Genomic DNA, 26,897 nt, shown 5'->3' with positions numbered 1-26,897 from the left:
GTTTGCAAAAAATGGCCACATAATTAAAAACAAAAAGAAAAGAAAGACAGAGATTGTGTTAGATGGACACTGGCCATTTTGATCCAAAACAATAGTTAATGTGGGGGGGGGGAACCCACAACCTGTGTAGAGACGCTCTTGGCATTTGTCTGGCTGTTAGTATGTTTCTAACGTGATAACATTTGAATGCTGCAGCTGACCAGTTCCAAAATTTCAGAGAATGGAATTTCATGGGCAGAACTGTGCAGCTTTTGGTGAAAACTCAGCAACTGGAAGGGGAAAACAATGGGGAAAATGGCAGCTGGTTAGCAGACCTAGCATTTCAACCACTTCTGCCATCATCATCCCAGATCAAAGAACCAGCTGATGTTGTCACCTTCCAGCACAACCCCCGCTAGCCAGCTCAGCTCTGCCCATCTTCCCAAGAGACTTTAACATGTAACTCCTTGAATTATTTATCTCCTAGATAGAAATAAGACTGGGGGAATGAAATGGAGGACCCTGGTATGCGGGAGGTGGGGCACACAGAGCTACTGGCAGATGTTGGAGAGGGAAAGGGGGCACAGAGTCCCTGCCATGGTGGGAAAGTGAGGAATGCAGGACGTAGGGGGGTGCATATAGAGTCGCTGGCATGGGGCAGGGTGGGAGAAGTCCCTGAAATAGAGAAGGCTGGGAGAATGGCACCCAAAGATCCTGTGGGGAGAATGGAGGGGAGCCAGGAGCCCCTGGGGTGGGCAAGGAGCTCAGCTGACAGAAGCTATGAAGTGTGCAAACTTCTAGCTAGCCAACGATCGATGAATTTCTGATGCACCCATCGTCGTGGTACTGGGGCCCCAGCTGCTAGGGTGCTGGCTGTCCCTCTTGGCTGCTAGTTAAACAGCCTCTTCCAGATCTGGAGTAACAGAAAGGAGAAGGCTGGTTTACCCAGCAGGCCCCTGGCCGACATTTTTCATCTAGAGCTCTCCAGCTCTATGCGTCTGGCCTGGGGCCCCCCAAGTCACACACCATAGGGCCCCTGCAGCAGTGGGATTCCTTCCCTTGTGTGCTTACAAGAGGGGAGGGGTCGCTCTCTTTCCCCATTACATAATGACTCTCTCTGCCCCGCCCGCAGCCTCGTCCAGTGTTCTCATTTCCCAAGCATTAATCTTTGCCATCTTGGGCTCATCTAATTGGATTTCCCAGGTCACATGGTGAGATAAAAAGTCCCCAATCCCTAGGACAGAAATTGGGTTATCCATGGGGAATTAAGGTAAAGAGTAGAGAGAGAGAGAGGGAGAGGGGCAAGGTGAAGGGCTCCCATGTTGCCATCGTAGCAGTGTCTAGCCAGCAGCCGTCCTGCGTGGAACTCCAGAGCCAGGCTGCAGCGTGAGGCCCTTCTCTGAGGGTCAGGCATAGATATATATATATTTTTTCTCTCTCTCTCCCCACCCCGTAAAGGGTGAGTGACCCAGTGTGAAGAGCTGGAAGAGACAGAGGAGCTAGAGGAGCTAGAGGAGGAAGACGACGAGATGGGGAGTGGAGCGAGTGCTCAAGATAAAGAACTGGCCAAAAGGTCCAAGGAGCTGGAGAAGAAACTCCAGGAAGATGCAGACAAGGAGGCGAAGACGGTCAAGCTGCTGCTGTTAGGTAAGCATGGGAACTGGGCAATGCTGCAGCTTGCCTGGGGCACCTTCAGCTCCTAGAGTGGATCCAGAAATGAGTGGGCAGGGAAGCTGTTCTGTACCACGCAGAGCTGGTCTCCATGCATGTAATAAATGTGCAGTCTGTGGAGAATGGCCCAACAAGGGATCCTGAGGATTCAGGATCAGTGTAGGGTAGGAGGGAGATTGTTAGCCCGTGCCAACCCAGCCTTCAGTTCTGAGTTGGCTAAGTGGAGCCTGGGATGAAGGCAACCCTCAGATGAGACATGGTGATGCCAAGCTAAGGAAGGTGGGGCAAGAAAGGAGAAACTGGGGTTAGTGTTGCAGGGCCCGAGGACAATCAGTTTACGTGAAGGGATTAGAAAATGACAGTATCTGCTGGTGGCCAAGGGCTGGGAGACAGAAGAAAGAGAAGAGGAGCATGAAATGCAGTGCAGGACCAGTGCAGGAGGGCTTGGTCTGGCTGTTTCAGTCCATGTTGGGTTCAGACATATGGTCACCCTGAGTTTTTTTGTTGTTGTTTTTCTCATTTTTTTCCAACTGCGAGGAGGATCTGTTCCTAAGTAGCACCGGATGGGCTCTCATTAGCTTGATGACTTCCTAAGTGAAGCGATTAGCCGGGACACAGAGATTTCTCAGCCAATCGGATGTGACAAGAGGTCACAAACACCCTCTTGAGAGAAGCCTGGGCGAAGGGGGTGGCACCTCAGTAGGGCTTAAAAGCTATTTGTAATTTTCCAGAAGGGGCGGTGCTGGAGGGGTGGGGGGAAATAGCAATGCTGTGGCTAGTGTCAGCACTTGGTAACTACACACCTGGCTCTTTCAGCACTGGAAGGGGGTGCGCTTTGGATTGATTTGGTGACTCGCCACGTTTGAGAAGGGAATTGATCAGAGTCATTTTTCTGGCCAAAAATGACGAGCAAAGACGTATATGTAATGTTTCACTTCACATGAGAGTCTAGTGGCTGAAGCACAGGACATAGGATCAGGACACATGGGTTCTAGCCCCAAATCTGCTGCAGCCTCACAGTTTGACCCACAGAGTCCCCAGCTGTCAAACAGGATGGCAGTACTCCCCTACCCACACGCATACAGTGTGTGAGGTATAAGGGCTGGATCTGGCAGCAAGGCTACTCTGCTGAGCAAGGCATTGCAGGATCAAACCGCAGCTCATTAACACGGATGAAGTGCTTTGAGAGCTCTGGCCTAGAGAAAGGCAGAGGGTGATGATGAGAGGGTCCATTACCTGCTTGTTGGTAGAAAAACCTCGGTGCTCCATGAGCAGCGTGACTAGAAAGGGATGGACTTTATTTCTGAACATATCGATTTTTACCTGACTACTAAAAGCCTCCATTTAGCCTAATATCCCACTGGCAGAAGGGCCTGTGCTCTGAGTCTGCGTCTGCATTACTGAGGCACTAGACCAGGACTTCACAAGCCTGCTGATCTGCAAGCTGGAGCAAATGGGGCGATCCCACTCCTGGACTGGGTGACTCTCTCAGGCCTTTTACGGGCACTAGAACATGAGCTGAGTACTGCAAACAGCAGAATGCTGGGGCAGTCCTCACTGCCAACCTGGCACTGCTGAGGCAAGGGAGCCTGCTAGGAGATGCCAAGGACACGCATGGTATAGTCCTTCTAAAGCTGCGATGGAGCTGGAGTCTCTGGCCTGCTCTCATTCTCCTACAGCATCCCCTCTCCTGCTCCCTCCAGCTCAGAGCACAGCTTCCTTTGGATGTGTGCTGCTCAGGTGAAGCTGCTGCCCACTCTGGCATGCGGCGAAGTCTCGGGCACTCAAATCTTATATGTGTGCATGTAAAGTCAGCCAGGAGGGGCCCTGCTTGGTCACAGCAGGGGCCCAAGTATCTTCTTCAAGGCAGCTGGGGGGAGGCGTAACGGATGGATGGAATCAGAGAATATTAGGGTTAGAAGGGACCACAGGAGGTCATTTAGTCCAACTCCCTGCTCAAAGCAGGACCAATTCCCAGGGAGGACCTATCCAGAAGGTAGGGAGCAGGTGCAAGGGTGAAGGTTAGGCCAGTGGATGGTCATGGGCGGGGGAAACCCCCCAGTGACAGGCACCTCCAACCAATTCCCGCTTAGTGTCACAATCAGCAAGGGTAATTCACCACCGCCCTCTTCCAATCAAGATCAGGCATCTCCTCCTAAAAGAAAGGCTCCTGCTCACACCGAAGAGATGAGATTGATACAGCAATGTCTGGCTGAGGTCTCTGGCCTGGGCGTGGCAGCAGCTCTGTCTACATGCGCACAATGGTCAGGAGGTCCACCGGGTGGCACCATTCCAGCCCAGGAACTGGTCACTGGGGGGTCAGTCCCGGTCTGCAGCTCAGGGTGCCCTAAGCCACTCTGTGATTCCTACACCCGCTCCCCATGGAGAGAGCTCGAAGCCTGTGCCAGAACCGCAGCAATGTGAAGGCAGCAGAATAAACCCTTGCTCCAGAGGGGGACTGGAAGGGTTGAAGGAAAGATGCCATCTGAGTGGAGAACTGAGATTAAGGCTAGAAGCCCCTGCTGGAAACCCAGCCTCCCACCAAGCTCCTGGGAGTGGAGAGAGGCCAGCAGGGCCCATCTCAGCCCAGAGCCACCCTGGGGCTAATGCTTCCCGGATTTCTAGGTTACAGCGCGGCTGCCTCGCCGCTCGCACGGCAGGGGCAGGAAGCCTACGTCTGATGCTGCGCAGCGCCATAAGGTTCATCCAGGTGACAGCAGGGAGGCTGGGATCAGCGCGATTAGGCCCTAATTCTAAGTAGCTTCCTGGTTTGGAATGAGCTGCTTAAAGCGATGAGATGAGGCGACGCCCGGCGCTTGCGGCCAAGAACCGAAGGGCAGGTGACGAGAACGGAGGCAGGAGAGCGAGAGGGGGAGGCTAAGAAAAGCAAAGGCCGGGGCTGGGCTGGGCGTGCCCAAGGGCTGAGGCCGTGTTACTGTGCAGGGAATCCCAGCTCCAGGTGGAGTCCAGGCCCACCGACATGGTCCTTTCTACCCTGCTGGGGTGCAGTATGATGGTCCCAGTATAACAGACACATGGGCCAGGCTTGCTGTGTAGGGGGGCTTATGGCATAACTAGGTCCCTCAACCCCACAGCAATGGCAGGTCCTTCATGCCGATGGCAGCCATGGGCATGGGACTCGAGTGTCTCCCACAGCAGCTAGCCTTTGAGCACTGCTGATGGGCTGTGGAGGGAGGGATTGCCAGCCTTCCTGGGCCAGGGAAATGAGTCTAGCCAGTGGGGAGCCTCTGAGGAATAAGAAGGGGCACGAGCAAGGCACAGGGGGTCTCCCTTGGCCTGAGAAAGCTGTTCAGGCCCTGCTGACTGCAGGGGTATATAACCAGAGGTTCCTCTGATCCACCAGACCAGCAAGGCCCAGTACTGAGAGGAGTGGGTGGGACAGGAGCCAGAGCAGAGGGGCTCAATGCCAATGCACTAGATAGTCTGCAGGTGGGTTGGGTGGATGGAGGGTAGGGGCTGCAGGCTCAGGTGAAGGGGTGTGGAAGGATGATGGAAGCTGCAGGATATTGCTCTGGTGGAAGGATCCTGGAGGTGTGGGCGTAGCGAAGGATCTGAATACTGGGCAGCCAGGCAAGAGGGTTCGTTGGGGCAGGAGAGTTGTGGAGGCTAGATACCCTTATCGAACTACAGGGCTGGATGGGACCTCAACAGGGCCCCTAGTCCCTCCCCCCCTTGCCGAGGCAGGCCCACCCCAATGGCTGTAACCTATTTTTAAGCCCCTCTGGCCTCCGAAGCTGAACTCGCCTTACAGGCAGAAAGTTATTCCTAAAAAATCCAACCTAAGCACCTTTGTCTGTCCAGTAAGCTGCTTGCTACTTGTCCTGCCCTCGGCCCAAGGAGAGCACTAGATCGCTGGCCCTTGTGTAACCACCTTTACATGCTATGTTTCTCCCTTAGCCGTTTCATCTCTAGACCACACGTGCCCAGTTCTTTCCTCATTCCCTACCCTGCGGGGCACAAGATGGTTTGAACCTTGGGCAGGGGGGTCAGGTTTGGGCTGGAAGTGCCTGTCCCAGCTTCCACAGGGTGAGGACTTGGTAACTTGGAGATGAGCTAGGGTACAGCTGGGTGACATGGAGCCTCCAATGAACAGCGCACGTGCTGGTGAACAGCAGCAGTAAGGGAAGCGCAGCTGTCCTATGCGTACCTCCCCCTTCCCAGAGCCCAGGCAATGCACCAGCACCCAACGCGGGGAGCCGAGCACCTCTGGGGGTGGCTGCAGAAGGGGAGAGGCCAGGCAGTTATGTAAAAGCAGGATCACTCTCTGCTTTCTAGACAGCTAGTTTGATCACTTCCTCAAAACAAGGCCATTCCCTGGGTTGGGCTCTTGATGAGCTCTTGGGAGCCCAGGGCCCAGATCAACTGACCTGTTTGATCCACATTAATATGCCACTAAATAACCCCACACTGGAGAAATCCATCCATGCCAAAGTGTCTGAGGGGCCAACCCCAGAGACAAGCGCATGAGGGAAAGGAGTGAAGAGCAGGATAGATGCTGCATATGGAGCACTGTATATCCAGGTCCTTACGCTGGTCCCAGTGCCGTAGGATCCGAGTGCCCCAGAGCTGTGGTCCCCTCTAAGGTGCACACGTCTCTCTCTTTCTGGATGCTGGCACTCAAACATTTCCTCCGGCTCTTTTCCAGGTGCTGGGGAGTCAGGCAAGAGCACAATCGTCAAACAGATGAAGTGAGTACCACAGGAGGGCTGAGGGTCGGTTGCCCAGAACACAGCCCAAGGCGGTTTCCTTCTAGGAGCCTAATCTAGGCATGAATGTAGCATGATGAACCCCTGTGCTGCTGCTGGGCCAGCCTGCCTGCCGGCTGGCAATAACTTAGCAAGATTAGTTGTTTAATCTCTTTTTATTAAACAAAACTAGCATCTGCAGTTATGCAAGCTAGGGGGGAAAGGGGCCCAGTTCTTCTGCTTTGAGGCACGAACTGATCATCAGCTGGGGTCTCTTCATGTGCCATCTCAGTAACAAGTGATGGGGGGGAATGGAAGGTTCATTTCTCCCGCACACCTGCTACAGCCCACTCTCAGGACAAGGAGATTGGCCTAGACAGACAGCGAATCTAGCATCTCAGCACTCATGCCCTGTGGAACATCCCAGGGAGTGGATGGAGTGCAGGCACATCCCATGTGAGCTGTTGGCATGTGGGGTACTGGTGGCAAGTTGATGGCCAGCTATACCAAACAGCAGGCTGCAAGTCTCCGGCACAAGGGAGGAGAAAACCATCACACCCCCTTTGTGCGTCGCTCCTTGCTATGCTGGGTCTCTGATGTAAGCCCCATGGGGCAGGGAACACCAACCATCAAGGAGTTACACAGGGAGCAAGTGAGCTCTACGGGTCAGCAGAGTCCAGTTGCAGGTCCCATGTAATCTGACCTTCCGCTATGAATCTGAGGTTCTGTCACAGGCAGACCCATGCGTGGTCAGTCCAGGAGCCAGCGAGCTAATCTGTGCCATGGGTCTCAGACCACTTTCCTTTCAAAGCTGGTATCCTGGTCTTCATTGAGCCAGCTGAGGGAGGGCATTTTCTCGTTGCATCAGGACTTGGCTGCCAGGCAACTGTGTAGATCACAATGGGCTCAATTGTAAGCAGGGCTGCACGCCAGCACAGGGGTAGATAGGGGTGTAAGGAGCTCCCTTGCATGGAGTGACATTGTCAGACACTGCTAGCAGATGCCATTCAGGCTGCTACCCCTCCCCCCCACCCATACTGAGCAATGGTGTGGTTCCTCAGCCCTGCACCCCACCCCTGCCAGCACCAGGGGAAAGTCAGTTATGCCAGGAAAACAGCAGGCATTCAAGCTGGCACAGTTCAGTTCCTGCACTGTCTCCTTCAGGCTGGAGGGCAAGGTGCCAATGTCTGTGCTGCAGTGAGACGCCTGCCAGGGAAGCAAGGCTGTGATCCCTGATAAAGGCTGTGTTTCATTCCCCTCCCCTCGCAGGATTATCCACCAAGATGGTTACACGCAAGAAGAGTGCCTGGAATTCAAGTCTATCATCTATGGCAACGTGCTGCAGTCAATCCTGGCCATCATCCGAGCGATGTCCACACTGGGGATAGATTATGCCGAATCAGGGCGAGGGGTCAGTCTGTTGCCCCTGCCCTCACTGGAACATCTGTCTGACCCCTGTACAGGGGAAGGCAGGTGGCGGGGAGGGGCGCGCAGTCCCCATATGTTCATCTGTTCAAGTGCCTGCAATTCCCAGTTATATGCAGGAGTCCTGGGAGAGGCTGCAGGGTAGTCTGGGATGCAAGATGCTGCTCTTGGGTTGGAGAGGAAGTTTGTTCCTTCTGAGCCCTGGGATGTGTGTGTATGGGGGGATGTGTTCACTGGTGTTCACTCGGGCTAGCGTGTGAAGAATAGCAGCATGGATACTGCAGCTCGAGCGGAAGCTCAGGCTAGCTGTGTGAGTCCAAGCTCACCTGACCCCCTGGGTCTGAGCTCAGGGGGCTAGTCCAAGCCCGCGCCCAAACTGCAACATCCATACTGCTATTTTTAGCACACTTGCTCAAGTCTGTCTCCTGAGCTTGGGAGGCTGTGGTGTAGACATACCCTGTGTGTCTCATTCACTCCTGCTAGAAGCCAAACGTTCCCAGCTGCTCTTTACAACAGCAGATAAATATTTTAAATAGACACCACTGCCACTCAGTGGGCAAGTGGCAGTCGTCTGGTTCCACTGACATGTGATGTAGATTGGAAGGGAGGGGCAAGACCTCCAAGTGTGGGAAAGAGGAGCTGTGGGGAAGGAGAGTCCAGAGAGGAGGGTCCTGCTCCTTTCATTATTCGCAGAGGAACAAGGAGTTTGGTTTCCCGTTGCTTCAGGCACCACGCTGCTATGGGTGTGTTGCCATCTACTGGTTATTCTGGGAGCAGTTAGAGTTCCCCACTCCAGGGCCTGGCAAGACAGGATTCTGGGCATGTGTCCCATGTTCTCTGGGGAAGCTGTTCTCAAAAATCAGCAGGGTTGAGTGGGGGTAGAATTTAAACATCAAAATCCACATTAAAATCCCACAAAACCTTACCCTGTTCAGAGGGGCCCAAAGCAGGTCTGCCATTCATGCCCATCTCTGGCCCCAGCCTGCTCACCGTCTCGGTCTCTTACAGGATGATGGGCGGCAGCTGTGCAACTTGGCAGATTCCATCGAGGAGGGCACCATGCCCCCGGAGCTAGTGGACTGTATAAAAAAGCTGTGGAAAGATGCAGGAGTTCAGGCCTGCTTTGACAGAGCAGCTGAGTACCAGCTCAACGACTCCGCTTCCTAGTAAGTCTGTCCCTATGGCTCAGTCATTAGGAAAAGCAACTGCCAAACAGCAAGATCCTCCAGAGATGGACACGACCATATTGGGACACAGAGGGTTCATCCATCGTTGGGGCTTAGTGCCGTGAATCTTCCCCATCGCTGGTGCTGAAGTGACTGGTTTCTTTATGGAGCTGATACCAACCCCCCTCCCCTACTGCTATGTAAAAAAAAAAAAAAAATTGAGGACTCAGCTTGTCACCAGCAGCCAAGGGGAAGGGAAGGAGAAATTCCAGGTGAAGGGGCCAATCTGCTCCCTTTGAAGCCAGTGGAAATTTTAGCACTGAGTCCAAGGAGAGCCTTGTCCGTCAAGGGAAGGGTACATGCCCCTTAAAGGACTTTAGAAAACAAGCAAGACAGACCAGACTGGCTTTGAGGCATCAAGTTGCATGTACTCTCAAATTCACTATGTAACAAGCGAGGTCCTCTGTGCTCCCACTTAGCCCAGAATGGCTCCATGTGAGATAGAGAACACAGGGGATTATCCCTCATGGCCAAGATAGCGCTACTGTGTCAGACAAAGCCCCTAAACACCACTGACACGCGACTATCACTGCCTGCTGCAGTAGGGGTGCCCGACCCTCGTTACCAGCCTAGTTCCTGTACCCTTAATTGATGCCACATGCCAGGGTATTTCAGGCATCTGAGCACCAACCTGCCTCATGTACTATTACAGGCTGCACTATCTAAGGCAAATGAGATATTACACTCTGGCTTTCAGTAGCCTCAGGGCCAAATGCTGCTTCTGCTCCCAGCAGTGTAAATCCACTGAAGACAGTGGTTACTCCAGACACACGCTGGTGTCAACACCATCGCAATTTGTCTCTTCACGTTAGTTTAACATAGTTCTCAAGGGCCCAGAGCCATGGTCTGACACAACGGCTGCAGAGCAGATGCATGGACACATTACAGGGAATGCTGCAGGGAACACACTTCATTGTTTCACTCTGTTGATCCAAACGTGGCCATTCTCTGACTTCATAAACCCCGGCCTGCCATGCATCTCCCTCGTAGGCTGCAGCAGCTGCACAGTCCCATTCAACAGCAGAATGGAGGAGCAACTGTGGATGCTGGAACTTAAGGTTACAGGCTTTCTATACCACAGCATTAACAGAGCTGCTCCATCACCTCCCACCAGCAGGGTCCATCTGTCTGCCTCCATCTGTCATCTCTTGCCTTGTTGTTAGATAGTTAGTTCTCTGAACAAGCAGAGTCTGCAATGGTCCAGCACCTGGCCCAAGGGGGTCATGCTCCATGCTCCTAGGTGCTGCTGCAATGCAGGTAAGGTGGCTACGTGCACACTTTGACCCTGGTTAGTCATGAACTGGGATTTTCTTGCTCTACAGTTGGGCTAGAAGGACATCTCCTCTCCCTCAGGCTAGCGGAATCGCTTGGACCTTCCCACTGTCCTCTCCTATGATTGCTAGCTCACTGATAACACCTTACCCCAGACATCCTTCCCCATGTCCGATAGCTATATGCCCTATCACTTAGGACTGCCCCCAACAGCTCTCTGCATTCCTGCCTAGCTACCTGAACCAGCTGGATCGAATCACAGCCCCTGATTACCTCCCCAACGAACAGGATGTACTACGATCTCGAGTGAAGACCACGGGGATCATAGAGACCAAGTTCTCTGTCAAAGATCTTAACTTCAGGTGAGTGTATATGCACGTGTGTCCGTCTTCCCCTTTGGTGGCATCACTGACCCAGGTATCCTGGTCAAATTCCAAACAGGCTAATGACATTAATTTCAGTTGGCTGGGAGAGCCTGCCTCACATCCCATCCTAAACGGCTGCGTTTCTTGGCTGGTGTAAATCTGCAGAGCGCCATTGTGCTGTCAGTTTACACCAGGTAAGGATCTGGCCCTCTGCACTCATGTAAACAGCTGCCACAGCCCAATTCGGCGGGGGCTGGGTTTCTGCGATGGGTGCTAGGACTGCTTGTGTGTTCAGTGCTCTGGGCGGGAAGGGGCTAACAACAGCAGAATTATTCCCTCCACAGGATGTTTGACGTGGGAGGACAGCGGTCAGAGCGCAAAAAGTGGATCCACTGCTTCGAAGGCGTGACCTGCATTATCTTCTGCGGAGCCCTCAGCGCTTATGACATGGTGCTAGTAGAGGATGATGAAGTGGTATGTTCTCTCTCTTAATCCCTATCTGGTGATGGCACTGGGACCACTGCTCCTTTGCCACCAGAACACAGCTGGGTGGCTGCTATCCCCTTTTTCAGAGCACCAGGAAATGGAAAAAAACTCCTAGCTCAGCTGGGCGACATCTGGGAGCCACCACCCAGATTTTAAGAAAATAGCATTTCCCTAGCACAGAGAGCGCTAAGGAGAGGGGTGAGCACCAACTCTTGCTTGGTATGAAGTGCCTGTATTGCCTGGAATACAGGGAGGCTCCGGCAGGCCACAGAGCCATGACTACTACCCTTGAATGGCAGCTCGCGGTTTACATTGCGCTGCTCAGATGCAAATCCAGGAAGCAAAATAGCACTTGCCTGACATCAGATTAACCCACGTCTGAAAATAAATGCCTGCCTTCCAGCTAGTACAGCTAGCACCTTAAGCTAATTCACATAGCACAGTGACATCCCGTGGCTGGTTAAGACAAAGGATATTTCAGGAGGCTGCCCCATGGCTTGCCTTTCAAGAGGGCACGAGAAATTAACAGGAGACGGAAGATGGGCTTGTGGTTAAAGCACGAGGTATGAGAGCTGGATACTGTTCCCAGCCTATGTGACCTTGGAAAGAGAACTGATGCCTGGATTTTCAGAAGTACCTGCACTCCCGGCTGATTTCGATAGGCATGGTGGGTGCACGGCCCCTCTGGAAAAAAAAACTCAAGTGTTTTGCAGCTTCCATCTCTGTCAGTGAGGGATCGTACCACCGATCTTTCAAGGTTAGCATGGGGCTGAATTCAGTGGAATATCTGTAATGGCGTTCTCATCCTCAGCCCTATCTCCCTGCTGCAGAGCAAGTGCAGAATGTTGGCACATCGGTTTCAGAACATGTAAACTAGGAAGCGAAGGTGGAAAGTTCAGAGGAAAAAAATTGGGAATGGCTTAGATGTGAGCCACATGCATGGAAACCTGCTTCACAGCAAGAAACTAAAGACTTGATCCCAGCCCACAAGCTCCTGAGCAGGAAGGTTTCCAATGGCAGAGAATCTTTAATCTAGCAGACAAAGGCAGACAACGGCTGGGAGACCCAACGGCTAGACACATGCAGACTAGATAGAAGGTGCACATTTTTAGCTAAGCATTAGAACAACCTACCTGGGCATGTGCTGGCATGTGGGGCTTGGAGACTAAGCACTACATCAGGAGAGCTGGTAGGAATGGGATTCACAGAACCCAGCAACCTGAGCAGGGAGCCACCCAAGCCAGCCAGTAAAGAGCAGGTGCCTGGCATTGCCTCAGTGATCTAACTCCATGGGGTTGGGGTGCCATCCCCAATAGGCAGAACACTAACCTGACATATGGGAGATCCAGCTTTGAATCCCCGCTCTAATCCGGAGCAGGAACTTGGACCCACATCATCCATCTCCCAGCTATGTGCCCTGAGGAGTCTCTCTTGACTTCTCCTGCTGAAGCTGTCCCACTTTGTCTGAAACACTTAAATTGCCCTTGGAGCAGGGACAGAACCTTGGGTCTCCCAGGAGGTGCACTAACCCCTGGGCTATAGTCTCTCTCTCTCTCTGGACCAGTGACTGTTTCAATATCCCACACAAAGAACAGCTTCGCCAGAAGAAATGGAGACACCTGCCCCAGAGTATCCCAGAGCCTGGTAGTCAGGGCACTCAGCTGAGGTGGGGGAGATTCAAGTTCATGTCCCTGCTCTGAACCAAGCAGAGGGGGCTTCAAACCTAGACCTTCCAGCTGAGTGCTCCAACCACTGAGTGACTGAGTACAGGGTGAACCCGCACCATGTTTTGTGTGGGTTAGCGTGCTCCAAGCATGTCTACAGGATTGGGCACAGCAAGTGAGACAGGTGGGGTAACACCTCGTTTGAGGATCAGACCAGGCAGCTCAGCAGTCTCAGGAATTATGGCTTTGCACATGTCCACCAGTGGAAGCAGAGGTGCCAAGGAATTTAGGCACACTCAGGGTTAAGCAGCAGGTGACTAGGGGGTTGAGGATCTAAGTTCCTTTGTGGGTCTAGCCTGGAGTCTTTAAATCAAAATTGGGTCTCTCTTCCTAAAAGCTCTGTGCTAGCTCAGTCACAAGCTATGGGCAGGGTGCAGAAATCCCTGGGTGAGGTCTCTGGCCTGCGCTGTGCAGGTTAGACTAGATGACTTCTTTTGTTTTTAAAATCTATGTAGCTATGTAGGAGCTAGAAAAAGGACAACAGCCAAACAGCATGGCCAAGACTGCAGCTTTGAGAAACCCCAGGAGAATTACCACATCCTGTGTGGGGACAGTACAGGTGAAATCCTGGCCCCACTAACGTCAATGACAAAGCTCCCGTTGACTTCACGGGGCTAGGGTTCCCTCCCAGTCAGTGGTTGCCCTGGTTGCTGAAGGTCAGATGTCAGCATAGAGAGGAATTGAGTCTTATGACAATTAAACCCACAGGAAGTGATAGACCTGTAATGAATGTACGTGTATCAGAGAGGCAGCAATGGCTTGCAGAACTAGCCAGGCAGCAAGCTGCAGCTGAACAGCTGTGCCCATAGCTGAAGAAATCCCTTAGAACAGTTTGCAGTTTTACCATGAAAAACTATTCATAACTCTGCTGCTTATATGTGCAGTTACATAACTGATGGATGGAAAAGTCCTTGTCCATTCACCGACTGCTTGCTTGCTTGCTTGGTGTAGCAATGCAGGGGAAGGCAGCCACAGATGGGCCTGATCCACCCCACCACTCTGAACCTGGCTCTCAACTGCAGCTGGAGCCCCATCTCCAAGGCGCACCCTTATTACACTAGGAAGCAGAGGCTGAAAAAGATTTGTCCACCACAAACCTCGATCAGCTGCACTTGGGCTCCCAGTGCAATGTTATGTCCAAAAAGGCTGATGCGATCCTGGGATGCATAAACAGGGGAATCTCAAGTAGGAGCAGAGAAGTTATTTTTCCTCTGTATTTGGCACTGGTGGGACCAGTGCTGGAACCCTGTGTCCAGTTCTGGAGTTCACAAATTCAAAGAGGATGTTGATAAATTGGAGAGGGGTCAGAGAAGAGTCACAAGAATGAGGGTTATAATGACAGATTCAAGGAGCTCTATATAGTCTAACAAAGAGAAGGTGGAGGGGTGACTTGATCAGTCTATAAATACCAATTTGAGGAACGAATGTTTAATAATGGGCTCTTCACTCCAGCAGACAACGGCCTACCACGAGCCAGTGTCGGGAAGCTGAAGCTTGACAAATTCAGGCTGGAAATCAGGCATAAAATTTTAACAGTGCAAGTAATTAACCATTGGCACAACTGACCAAGGGTCACACTGGATTCTCCATCACTGATCATTTTTAAATCACCAATGGGCCGTTCTCTGCTCTGGGAATGATTTGGGGCAGGTCTCTGGCCTGTGCGCTACAGGGCATCAGACTAGCCAATCACAATGGTCCCTCCTGGCCATGGAATCAATGAGTTTGTCGCCCAAGCTGTTCCCTTGCCCTTCAGGACCTGCACACAGGCAAAACCCTTAAGGCCCACTAGATTTGAGGTGGGGGAACACTACAGGCTCAGCTGGGTCCTCATCTGCACATGTGGAACTTCTATTAAGATCACCAGGAGTGATCTTACTTTTTCCCCAATGTACATTACTTTGCACTTACCAATGTTGAATTTAATCTGTCATTTTATTGTCCAGTCAGAGTTTGTGAGCTCCCCTTGTAACTGTTCGCAGTCAGCTGTAAACTTAATTATCTTAAATAATTTTGTATAATCTGCAAATTTTGCCACTTCACCGTTCGCTCTTTTCCAGATCATTACTTAATATGTTGAATAGCACAAGTCCCAGTACAGATCCTTGGGGGACCCCACTGCTTATCTCTCTCCTTTGTGAAAACCGATAATTTATTCCTACCCTTTGTTTCCTGTCTTTTAACCAGTTACTGCTCTATGAGGACCTTCGCCATTATCTCATACCTACTTAGTTTGCTTAAGAGCCTTTGGTCAGGGACCTTGTCAAAGGCTTTCTGAAAATCCAAGTACCCTAGATCCTCTGGATCACCCTTGTCCACATGCTTGTTGACTCCTTCACAGAATAGACTGGTGAGGCATGATTTCCCTTTACAAAACTGTTATGACTATTCCCCAACAAATCATGTTCACCGGTGTGTCTGATAACTCTGCTCTTTACTGTAGTTTCTACCACTTTGCCCAGTACTGAAGTTAGTTTTATCAGCCTGTAATTGCCAGGATTGCCTCTGGAGGCTTTTTAAAATTGGTGTTACGTTAAATCACCCTCTGAACCGGATGACTGGAGGATAGCTAAGCACAGGTTACACACCTCAGTTAGTAGCTCTGCAGCTTCATATTCGAGCTTCTTCAGAACTAGTGGGTGAATCCCATCTGGTCCTGGTGACTTATTACTGTTTAGTTTGTCAATTTGTTCCAAATCTCCTCTATCAACACCTCACTGCGGGACAATGCTGAGATTTGTCATTCAAACAGGGCCCAAAGGGGACTGAGAAGCATATTCTGGTTTTGGTTTATAACAGATGAAGCAAGAGCAGAGACCCTTCCTAAAATCAGACCACCACCACTCTTAGGATGATTTGTATTTCAGTAGCATCCAGCAGCCCCAATCAAAACCAGGGTCCCCATGGTGCTACATGCTGCACAGACCGACAGACAGAGCCCCTGACCCAAAGTGCTGACCCTTTGAATAGAAACAGCATGGTGGAAATAACAGATCATCGTCCCCCTTGCACAGGTGGGGGCCTAAAACACCAGGGAGACAGACCTGCCCACGTTCACACAAGGAGGGAGTGTAGGGCAGAGCACAGAACAGAACAGAACCCACATCTCCTCAGTTGCAGTCCAGTTCCTTAGCCCTAGTGTTTGATACTCCAGCTCCATCAGACACTGGCGATTTAATGCCCGCCCCCAGCAGGGAGAGGGTTTTATCCATCTCTGACTGCTGGGATCCCACAGAGCATCCATCCCCAGGTCAGTTTGCTGTGGGACTTCCTTAAAGAGAAGACATGAAGAGAGAGAGTGCGCTCTAGGATCTAGGCTCGTTCCTGCGGGAACCAAATGGCTGGCACTGCAAGCCAATCCGAGGGCCAGTGGACTTTCACAGCAGCTCCCCCCTAACATGATGCTCAGTCTCCAGCTTCCTCGACCAAGATTCTCTCCAGAGCCCCCATTTCATATACAAATAGCATCAAGGGGAAATTGGAGCAGTGCAGCCTGTGGGGAATGTTTTGGATACCACTAGTCAGGCATAGGGGCTCTCAGCCTCTCCTTCAAACACACAGAGGGTGAAGAGCAGAGAAAGCTGGCGATGAGGAGGCAGAAAACAGTAACAAGATGCCTCCGGTATTGTCTGCCCCTGCTAGGAGCAGCCCTCTGAGGGAAGCCAGCTCATTAACACAACAGCAGCCCTCCTGCATGCAGATGGCTGTCCTTCAAACAGGGCACCTGCTTCTCTTCTGCCCTCAGGATGGATTAATGCAGAAGGGCTCCTTGGCCCTGCCAGTTATTAAAACAAATGGCTTTGGAGGAGATTTGCAAATCAGAGAACATGCTCCACAGCTGATGGAGAGTTCTCTTCTCAGTAGACAAGAGACTATGGACAGGGGAGACTGAACTCCTCCCTCTCTTTGGTTGGACTCAGAAGGGACAAGCCAGGGGCACCATTTTAGACTGTTTCACAAGATGCTGGAAAAAGTCCCTACTCTGGTACCCCTTCAGACAGGCAAGGGGCATGAGGGAGACTACACAGTCAAGCCCTTAGGAGCAGGAACGAGAGCAAGGAGGAGGAAAGGCCTAGTGGATAGGGCATGGGAAATCTGGGTTCAGTTCTCTCCTCAGAGTTCCTTGTGTGACCTTGGGCAAATCACTTGATCTACCCTCTGGCTCAGTTTCCTCTATACAGTGGGGATAGGACTTCTCTGCCTCTGGGGTGTGTTGTGATCCGTTAACTTTTGGGAGGTGCTCGTACTACCAGAGGGTAGAGTTGGAGGCTGCTTGTGATAGTTCCATAGCAGAGATTTGGGCCAGCGTGTACTAGTTTTCTCAAGGAAGATAGTCCTATCACAGCTGACTTGCAAACCCAGAGGTTAAGAGATCAATCTTGCTTTGTGAAGGGCACTGTAGTGATCAAAGAGGGTGATTTCTGAAGCGTCTACCTATCCTAAAGCACCTGCAACTCCTTTTGTGGCTACTGCAGGAAGACCCATAAGTGATGACTCCTTAGAGAGATAGAGCACATACTCTCTGCCATTGGAATGCTATGGGAGATAACTGGCCATTATTTTAGTAATGGGGTCTCAGCTCAGTTATTTAGACAGTGACTTCTCACATCTGATTCTTCCTCACACACAGCCTGCCTTGCAGCAATTAGGAATCTGGCATTAGTGTTCTGACATTAGGAGGTGAGGGTGCAGAGTGACAGAAGTCCTTCACTCTGGACTCCCCAGTAGCTGCTATGACAACCCACAGAAACAGCCAGCTGCCTACAGTGTGGCAACAGAAATTAGGGCTACTGAACTACCTCGCTGTGAGGAGCAGGAACGTGAGGATTCTCAAGGCAAAAAGAATCCTCCAACAACTCTAACCAAACAGTTCAAGACTTCCCTATCGTTGGCCATTTCAATAAATATTCTCCCATAAAAACCACCTACAACCTTCTCTTTGCAACACATGTGCTTGTTACAGCAAAAGAACAGGAGAGTTTGCAAGAGACAAAAGGTAAAAATCAACTTGCTGAAATGCAGTTGGTTTGGCTGCTGGTTTCCAGCTGCTGTATCTGTACTTTCCCCCTCGCTGCTGGGAGTACTTTAAGTTCAGCAACAGTAAATCTCTCCTCAATGCTTTCGTGTGTCTTAAGAGAGCTTTATTAGTGGTGTTATGGTAGCAGCTGGAGGGCCTTGTGATGGACCTGGGCCCCACTGTGCTTGGCACAGAACAGTCTCTGCTCCAACGAGCTTACAGTCGAGTGAATTTGTTCCCCTTGTACTTTTTCAGTCATGGCATCATCTGAAAATTGGAGGCCTGCTGAAACTGCAAAAAAGCCACCATGGAAGGATGCTGATTTGCTTTGTTTAAAATCCAGTTGGTCTAAAGCTTCTGGCTAGCCAGAGTCCTTACCTGGGCTACGACAAACAGGAAACATCACGGCTTTATGACCAGTAAAGGCTTCACCATTGTAACAGTATAAAGTGCTGCCCTCACCTTTACAGCTGCAAAAACTGTGGAGATCAAAAAGCAAGTACAATTAGCAGCAGCTCAGGCAATGCCTGTTGTAGAGCCTCAGCCTGTTTGAGGAACAAGCCTGAGCAGGAGTCGGGACTTGCACGTTAACAAGCCACAGAAACTTGAGTGGGGGAGAGCTTTCAGTATGTTAGACCAGCAAGGACCTGCCCACCCCTTCTTTCTGAAACCAGAACGAGCAGGGTCTTTTCAACACACCCACCTCTGAAATTTCTTTACAAGTGATGTGGTCTTTTTGTCTTCAGAACCGCATGCATGAGTCTCTGCATCTGTTCAACAGTATATGCAACCACAAGTTCTTTGCTGCCACCTCCATTATTCTGTTCCTCAACAAGAAGGACCTCTTTGAGGAAAAGATCAAGAAAGTCCACCTCAGCATTTGCTTCCCAGATTACGATGGTGAGTTGGTCTAAAAACTTTATTTCCCCCTTTCCGCTAGTGTTTAGGCCCAAATTATCCTCATCCGAGTCTAAAAACAAAAAAACCAAATCAGAGTAACGGGTGGGAAGAAGTGTGTAGCACAAAAGCCACGAAGGAATAGAAAATGGTTGTCTTGGGAAAAGTCATTAGGATCAAGCTAGGCCTCTGCAGCTAGGAAAAGGAGAGGATCTGTATTAAGCATTACCACCTTGGGATGATTTGGTAGGAACAAAGGTTTTGACTCAAGGCTGAACCACCCCAAGAGAAGATCTGCTTGCTCTTCAACTTTTGTGTAGAAAGCACATCACTGCCCAGGGCAGTCACTCCAATCTTGTTCTTTGCCATGTTTTGGGAGAATAAAATGCATGTTAAAGGATCACATTTCTTCTGCTGGCCACAGATCCAGCCTAATCACAACGGGTTTTGAGGAGTTTCTAATTAGTGCAGTCTACCTAATCAGCAGCACTTAGCAGCAGAGTTATTTTCTTCCCCAAAATAGGTCCCAATACATTTGAAGATGCAGGAAATTACATCAAGAATCAGTTCCTTGATCTCAACATGCGAAAAGATGTGAAAGAAATCTACAGTCATATGACCTGTGCCACAGACACACAGAACGTTAAATTTGTGTTTGACGCAGTCACAGATGTCATCATCAAAGAGAACCTCAAGGACTGCGGTCTCTTCTAGAACTCCAACTTTTGCAGGTACTGTAACTTCAAGCAGAGAACTAAATGCCTATTGTAAATCACAATTTAGCCACTTTACTACTAAAAACGGGCATTGTGAGGGATAGGAGACAACTGGTCTGACTCCTCACCGATAGTTAGGGCCCGACCAAATTCACAGCTGTGAAAAACAGGTCACGGACTGTGAAATCGGATCTCCCCTGTGGAATCTGGCTATTGTAGAGGGGACCAGATTTCACAGCACAGGGTGGCTGGAGAGCAGCGGCTGCTGGCCAAGAGCCCAGCTTTGAAGGCAGAGCTGCCACCACCAGCAGCGCAGAAGTGACAGTGGCATGATATGATAATGCCACCCCTACTTCTGTGCTGCTGCTAGCAGTGGCGCTGCCTTCAAAGCTGGGTGCCTGACCAGAAGCTGCCCAGCTCTGAAGGCAGCAGCACAGAAGTAAGGGTGTCAATATCGTGACTCCCCCCCACAGTAGCTGTGTGACATTCTCCCCCCCCCCTCCCCCGTTTTGGGTCAGGACCCCTGAGTTACAATACTGTAGAATTTCAGATTTAAATATCAAACTGAAATTTATTATTTTTAAAATCCTATGACCATGAAATTGACCAAAATGGACTGAATTTGGTAGGGCCCTACTGAGAGCAGATTTTCCAGAGTACTCTCTGCACTTTTTGCCCTTGTAAACAGCTATATTACCACTAAACCACTGGTTCTTAACCTTTTCCCCTCCCCTGTCTTGGCAGTATCCTCCTCCTTTTTCATAGTATGGGAAGGGCAGGGTGATTGCAAGCACTAGCCACCCTCTTGAAGAACCCAAGAAACAAACTACTTAAACCCTGCCAGCCCCAGCAGTGGTTGATTTCCCTACTCAGTGCGTAGAAGGGGTTTTTAGCTGAATCTGGTATGCCAAAGTGGGCTAGAGGGTCCATTTGGGTAGTAAAGTATTGTTTTAAGGCACTATATTACAAAACTGTTCAGCCTTGTCCGTGGAGATATGGTGCCTATTGTAATACAGACCTAGCCCTGTGAGTCAGGCAAGATCAGGGCACTACACTGTCACAACACAGTATCCTTGCTACTCTGAGGCAGTCTTATAACCTAGTCCATAAAATTATCACTGCTCAGGGAAACTGGTCCCGAATCCTGCTCGCACTAGAACTTAAAACAGAACCTAGCATGAGTAGTGTGCTAGTGTGGGCAGGGCCCTGGAGATGAGTTATGCGCAGTGTTCTGCTTTAGACAGCCTTTCAGCTATAGCCACCATGCTGTTTAACAAATGTGAATGTTATTTTCAGTTTGTACCAACTGCCCAGAAAATCTTTGAAGCATTCTCTGCCCATCCTTTACCTCCAAAACATGCAGCCAGCATCTTCCAACAGTTTGTTTCCTGGGGAGCAAAATGAGCAGTCTTGGAGCTTTCACTTTCCAATGCACATGCATAGGAAAGCAGGGAAATTAAAAGCAGCCAGCCAGCTTCTCTGCAGGCATAAAGTAGCTTGCAGAAGGGCAGAGGGACAAAAAACCCCTTTGATTTCACCTCTGCATTGTTCGCTGCAAAACAAAAAAAACTTTCCAATCAGAGTACACAGCAGTCTGTGAATGCAGGAACGCCCACTTTAAACATAAAGGAAGATAGTGTGTCATGACAGTAGCTTGGAGGGTTTAGCACTGTATTGGCATTACAAGCACCAATGAACACAACTTTTCTAGTAGCGGCTGATTAGATGGAGAATAATTCTTGTAAACTTTACTACCATTGTATTTTCACACTTTGTTTGCTACTGTCTGAGTCAGATTCTCATTTAGATCAAGGCATGTTTATACAGCTCTGGCATTTGCATAAATCAGAATCTGGCCCCTCAATATTGATATTCTGCAGGGATTTATGCAATAGATTTATGCATTGCATTTTAATTCTCTTAAAATGTCCTCCTAATTTTAAAGTTGTAAAAGTATTTAGCTTCCTTTTCTCTCCCCTGATACCTCCCTCAAGAAAAGAAAATGACTTCCACTTAGCATCACTGTTCTGCAGAGAAGAGCCAGAGGACTAAGCAAAAATTACTCAGAGTCCACACTAATACCTGCCCAGCACACAGCTGCACATCTCCAAGAACAAGCCATCCAGTGAGGCTAAACTTACTGCAGCCCAGCTGTCTTCCAGGGTAATTTCCTCATTTTTAATAAAATAAATAGTTTCTCTGCAGTCTGTGTGCACTTTAAAACTGCTGCTTACAAGAGATTCAACGTGATCTGAACCCAAAAAGAGCCATCAGGACACCAAATGGATAACTGATACTGAAGTTTCACATCTCTGCACAGCTGCATGTAAAAAACATATTACAAACCTACATGGAAAAGGTGAAAGCAATGTTTTGTGGAATTCTAGAGAAAACCACCCCTCAATTATATTTTGTGGAAATCAAAAAAATTTCGTAAGCGGTGTGAACTGAAAGGTATTCCTGAAAGCGGACAATGGAACTGATTTAATTTGAACTCAAACATAACTAATCCCTCTTTCCTTATGTTTTAGAAACTAAGGAATTTACCAGTTGTAAAGCCCCCAAGAATTGTGAAATTTTCAAACTTTCCTTTGGAAAAAAATTAACATTTGCACTTCCCTGCAACTGGTGCAATTTGTCCCCACAGCCTTAAGTAGCCGATTGACTATTTCTGGTATCCAACTTTCTCTCTGTATTAGATAGCCTGGAAGGCTTATGAGTCTAGACCTGTTCTCTCTATCCATACAGTGTAGCAGTACTGATCCCAGCTCACTGGGTACCTGCAGCTGCTGAGACTTTTGCACATGCTGTCTCATTGATGCCTACTGTAGAAGATCACAGGACAGTGAGAGACAGTGTTGAATTTATTAGAGAGTTTGGCAAACATTTCACATCTCGAAGGGGGGAGAACAGGTCAGATATGAAGAGAAAATGGTTACTTGAAAAGATTCTCATTCTGCTATTTAGAGCTGTATCTGCTCTCATTTGTAAATAAGTCTGTGCTATTGCTGTAGACAAGAAGGTTTCTTGTATCTTCTCAATGTTTACTGCAGAGAATCACTTATATGGCTTCAATTAAACTATAGTAAATCCAAAATAAAGAAATGTGCATGGAATGGCTGGCTGTCATTTGTTCTGGGCTAGCTGCTTTTAAAATGATTCCTTAAAGCACGAAAACATGAACCATAGAGCTCAGAAGCAGCAGCCATACTGGCCCTTGTCCTGTAGCAGATGCACACAGATCTCTCACTGCAGCCAACAAGCGCTCCATGTGCACAGTGGCCACAGAGTCAAGCCAAGTGACTGGTCTGGCCATGCTGTGGAACTTCCAGTCAGTGCTGCCTTGGCTGGTTGTCACTTGCAGTCAAGTCCCCCCTGACATCATTTCACCTTTAATAATCTGAAGCTGCAAAGTGCTGAGCATCCTTGGTCTCACTGAAAGAAGAAATAAGCATTTATAGGCACAGCCCCTTGCAGGATCAGGCCCTAACGCCAGCTTCCGCAGTTCCTTCAGGTGGCACAATGTTGGCATACAATGTTACTGGAGGGGTCAGCATGCACGTATGCTTTAAGAACGGAGTGAGCTACTCCTGGCATCACTGTGAAGCTATAATGATTCCTACAAGGTTTGGTTAAAAGGGAAGTGTGAGATATACACTGACAGTTGAAGGGGATTTCAGGTGAAAACGAGTTGTTTACAGCTACTGAATGCTGCCACTTGTTGGGAATGTTATGCAAGGCATAGAGTATGGGGTAATGACAACTTGGACCAGCTGAGGTTTTTCCCCCAGAGTTTGAAGTGCTAGCAGGGTTGTGGTGCTGTACTTCCAGGCAAACATTCTTCAAGCTGACACGTATCCACCTATTGTGACAGGCTGGCTTTGGACATTTTTTCCATTGCATTCAAGTGAGGAACTAGGACTCTAGCAAGAGACTTGCCACCAGATGTGATGAGCGACATAGGATGTCTGCTGATCTCTATCCAAGCCACTGGCAGCAGAAGACAGCACTGTACAAGACACCACTAGGTCTAGAGGTCCTGTAGTCAAGAATTAGTAGATCTCTGCTTAGTCCCACCTTATTCGCTACTAGCTGCGCATCTTATTTGTGGACAGACCACATAATATGGGAGCACATTTCCAGAAACAGTTGGAATAAAACTAGAGAAAAAGGCTAAACCGTTTACTCACCATTTTAATACTGCCAACAACTATAACAGGTTGAATCTGTACACATGACAAATTGGGAGAAGTCTCATAATGCAATGGTTTCAGCAAAGAAATGCACTGACTTGTTAAGAATATTACTACAGTAAAAACACAAGGCAAACAGGAATTTGGCACCACATTTACAAAGTAAAGGCATGCTGTCAATACAGTTTTGAAGTCTCTGAACAGAAAAGGCCATGGTAAAATGCAGAACAAGGTGCATCTTTTACAAGATTTCTCACTGCTTTAGACGAAGAAAAAAAAAACAAACATACAAGGATCTAAGTGGTTGATTTAGTAGCTTTGCAGCAGCATGCATGCTCCATCCAGTTTGGAATTTAGCAATGTGTCCCTTCAGAAGGAAGCATTCCTAGGTAAATTGTCACCCAAGAAGCTGTCTTTAAAGCTTACTACCCTAGTACAAATCTCAGTAATCTGGTGACCAACATAGCCCAGGTAAACCCCAACCACAAGTTAAGACATGTTATCCTGCTGCAGAAACCTCCACTACCTCTTTTAAAAGCCTTAAGGTATTTGTAGCAGGATGGTAACAAGTTACACATCAGAAGAAACTGAAGCTATAGTCATAAGAGTTCTATGGATCTTTTAAACAGTTGCAGAAATATTAAACTCTGACCATACCAAGCATTAAAAACAAAGAGTTCCTACTAAGAGGAATACTTTCTGCATGATCTGGTCACATCATGTGCATAGTTAAGTGATTTTTTGTTTTTAAAACAAGATTCATTTGCAAACAAAGAAATAAAATTTAGTACAGTTATATAGTTTTCTTGATGGAAAAAATCTTAAAAACAGACTAGTAGTGGCTTGTTAAAGAAAGAGAAAAGCTACATACTGAAGTTCTGGAATTCAGTACATCAGTTTCACAACAGCTGTACACACTTGAGATTATGCAATCCGACTGCTGCCTGAATGAGCAAACCACACTTAACAGTTGTCCCATTTTGAGATCTTTAACTTCAACATCCCAGATCAATAAAAAAGGTCCTAATAAAAGAAGATTGTGCTAAGGAATGCAAGAATTTTGCATGCTGTTTTCATTCCCCTGGTCCTGTTCATGCTTGCAGCTGTCCACGAGGCAGCAAAGGAACAGTCTGCTTCTCAAAACGCCACATCTTAAAAACTGAAAGGAGAACACCGAGTGTTAGCAAAAACACATTCCAACCCCACATTGAGTTGTCAGTGTAATACCAGAACTCAAAGCAATTAGATAGCTCAGTGTTACCTTCCTCCTTAATAGAGTCCACATTCCTTCAGGTTGTTTTTAATGATAACATCTGTAACGGCATCAAACACAAACTGCACATTCTTTGTGTCAGTGGCACAGGTGAAGTGGGTGTAGATCTCCTTGGTGTCTTTTCTTCGGTTCAGATCTTCAAACTGACACTGAATGTATGCAGCTGCCTCCTCATATGTATTAGAGCCTGCAAAATAGGACACCTGACTTTAGCCAGCAGCTTGCAGGAGACAGCTTGATTCAAATCCTTCAGGCAGAAGTTAAGCTTCTTGCAACCATATGGTTAAGCAAGCTACAATCTTATCTTTTGCCTCTTCGTGTCAATGGTCACTAGTACTTAATACCAGTACAGCTTCACCCACTAGATTAAACTTCTAAATTGAATTAGGGGATGAAACAAATGACAGGTATGAATGGAGGCCCCATCAGTTGGGCTATGACTAGACATAACCCCAAGAGGATCACACTAGAGGGCAGATGTGAGTCTGACCTTTAAAAGACTAGGTACAGAGGGATACATTAGGGAGAATGACCTGCCTGCACACAATTTGGAACAGGGAAGTGGCTGCAAAGGGTACTCTAGTGGAAGAAATGGGGACTTTAGTTGCTAGGGCAAATGAATGCTCTAGCATTCACCCAGATTCCTTTTATCGTGTCTCCAGAATTTCCATTGAGCTGAAAAACAGTTATTCTTACACCACCAGTGAGATGCAAAAGGACCCAGCTTTGGGGAGCACATGAACGGGTCAGATATCTGTTCTATCCATACGCCAAGTCATATGAAAATGTGGATAAGGGTTCCACATGGAGCCAAAGCTGCTCAGAAGAGAACCAGTGCTGACTATGCCCCAGATGGCCTAGCCCTTGCCCTTTCTGACCACCTTTAACTCACTAGACATGTGCTGGGCCAGTACAAGACAGAACCCTCTCCTTGCCTGTATAGGAAGTCCAGAGGACAGGAATGACAAGGAAAAACAGGCTCAAGTGAGCTTGGATTTCCTGAGCATTTTAACTGCCTGGCTCTAGGAGACACCTTCATTCTATTTCTTCATTCCTGTTAGCCCAGCTCACCTGTGTACTCTGGGTAGCAGATCGTTAATGGGCTCCTCTTAATCTTTTCCTCAAACAGGTCTTTCTTGTTCAGGAAGAGAATGATTGATGTGTCTGTAAACCATTTGTTGTTACAAATGCTGTCAAACAGTTTCATACTCTCATGCATTCGGTTCTGAAAAGTAATTAAAACAATGTATCATTGCAGCAGTAATTTGGGAGGAGGGTTTTTCTTTGATGAGCTTTAGAACAAAGCTACTAGTGTTAACAATGTGGTGTGTGTCACTGCTGCACAACCACACAAGTGTTAGTGGTGCTGCATCAGGCAGAGGTCAGGTAATTCTGCACTGTGCTTGACCCTGATCAGAAGTCTGTCCAGGAGAGGTTGAAACTCCCCATGTCTTAATTTTCCTCAGCATTTCCCCACTCCATAATCTTTCTCTGAGATTGTCAGGGAGGCACGGGTTCTGAAGATAGTGTGTATTTGTAGTGGTTGTCAAAGCAGCTAATAGGTCCTGGAGAAAAATCTCACTTCCTACACTAACAAAAAAGAAGTCCGGTGGCACCTTAAAGACTAACAGATTTAGAAGTGAGGTTTTTTACCCACAAAAGATTATGCCCAAATAAACATTAGTCTTTAAGGTGCCACTGGACTCCTTGTTGTTTTTGTGGATACAAACTAACATGGCTACCCCTGATATTTGACTTCCCACAGTGTTTGTTATTATGTGCTCTTGTAGAGGAAGAGGCTAGAGGCTGCTCTTCAGAAGCTCATTCCCTCCACAGTTCTACTGCCATATGACTGAGGTGAGAGACTGCTTTCTAACACCATCTCAAACACATTACTAGCACAGAACAAGTTATGGTTAGAGTCCCATAAACTTGGATACAAAGTCT

At 48.7% G+C, this 26,897-nt stretch overlaps 2 protein-coding genes across 2 annotated transcripts in view; one reads left to right on the top strand and one right to left on the bottom strand.

The window, feature by feature from the left end:
• The first annotated feature begins 1,508 nt into the window (after positions 1–1,508).
• GNAT2 (G protein subunit alpha transducin 2) lies at positions 1,509–19,482 on the top strand. Its single transcript, XM_050956382.1, has 8 exons — positions 1,509–1,626; positions 6,317–6,359; positions 7,626–7,767; positions 8,790–8,947; positions 10,513–10,641; positions 10,989–11,118; positions 18,618–18,771; positions 19,292–19,482. The coding sequence occupies exons 1-8, from the start codon at positions 1,509–1,511 to the stop codon at positions 19,480–19,482; spliced, it is 1,065 nt and encodes a 354-aa protein (XP_050812339.1).
• A 4,176-nt stretch (positions 19,483–23,658) lies between these two features.
• Positions 23,659–26,897, bottom strand: part of GNAI3 (G protein subunit alpha i3) — a 32,902-nt gene continuing 29,663 nt past the window's right edge. Inside the window, exons 7-9 of the mRNA XM_050956363.1 lie at positions 26,022–26,175; positions 24,939–25,137; positions 23,659–24,836 (exon numbers count right to left, since the gene is read on the bottom strand). Coding sequence (XP_050812320.1) covers positions 24,947–25,137; positions 26,022–26,175 — 345 coding nt within the window. The 3' untranslated portion in view covers positions 23,659–24,836; positions 24,939–24,946. The remainder of the gene's footprint in view (positions 24,837–24,938; positions 25,138–26,021; positions 26,176–26,897) is intronic.

Source organism: Gopherus flavomarginatus, chromosome 5, assembly GCF_025201925.1.
Source record: "Gopherus flavomarginatus isolate rGopFla2 chromosome 5, rGopFla2.mat.asm, whole genome shotgun sequence".
Classification (NCBI taxonomy): Eukaryota; Metazoa; Chordata; order Testudines; family Testudinidae; genus Gopherus; species Gopherus flavomarginatus.
This window is presented reverse-complemented; position numbering and strand designations above follow the sequence as displayed.

Coding starts and splice junctions, on each gene's coding strand:
- GNAT2 (XM_050956382.1), top strand. CDS start 1,509: ATGGGGAGTGGAGCGAGTGCTCAAGATAAAGAACTGGCCAAAAGGTCC. Junction 7,768..8,789: donor ATGCCGAATCAGGGCGAGGG/GTCAGTCTGTTG, acceptor GGTCTCTTACAG/GATGATGGGCGGCAGCTGTG. Junction 10,642..10,988: donor GTCAAAGATCTTAACTTCAG/GTGAGTGTATAT, acceptor TTCCCTCCACAG/GATGTTTGACGTGGGAGGAC.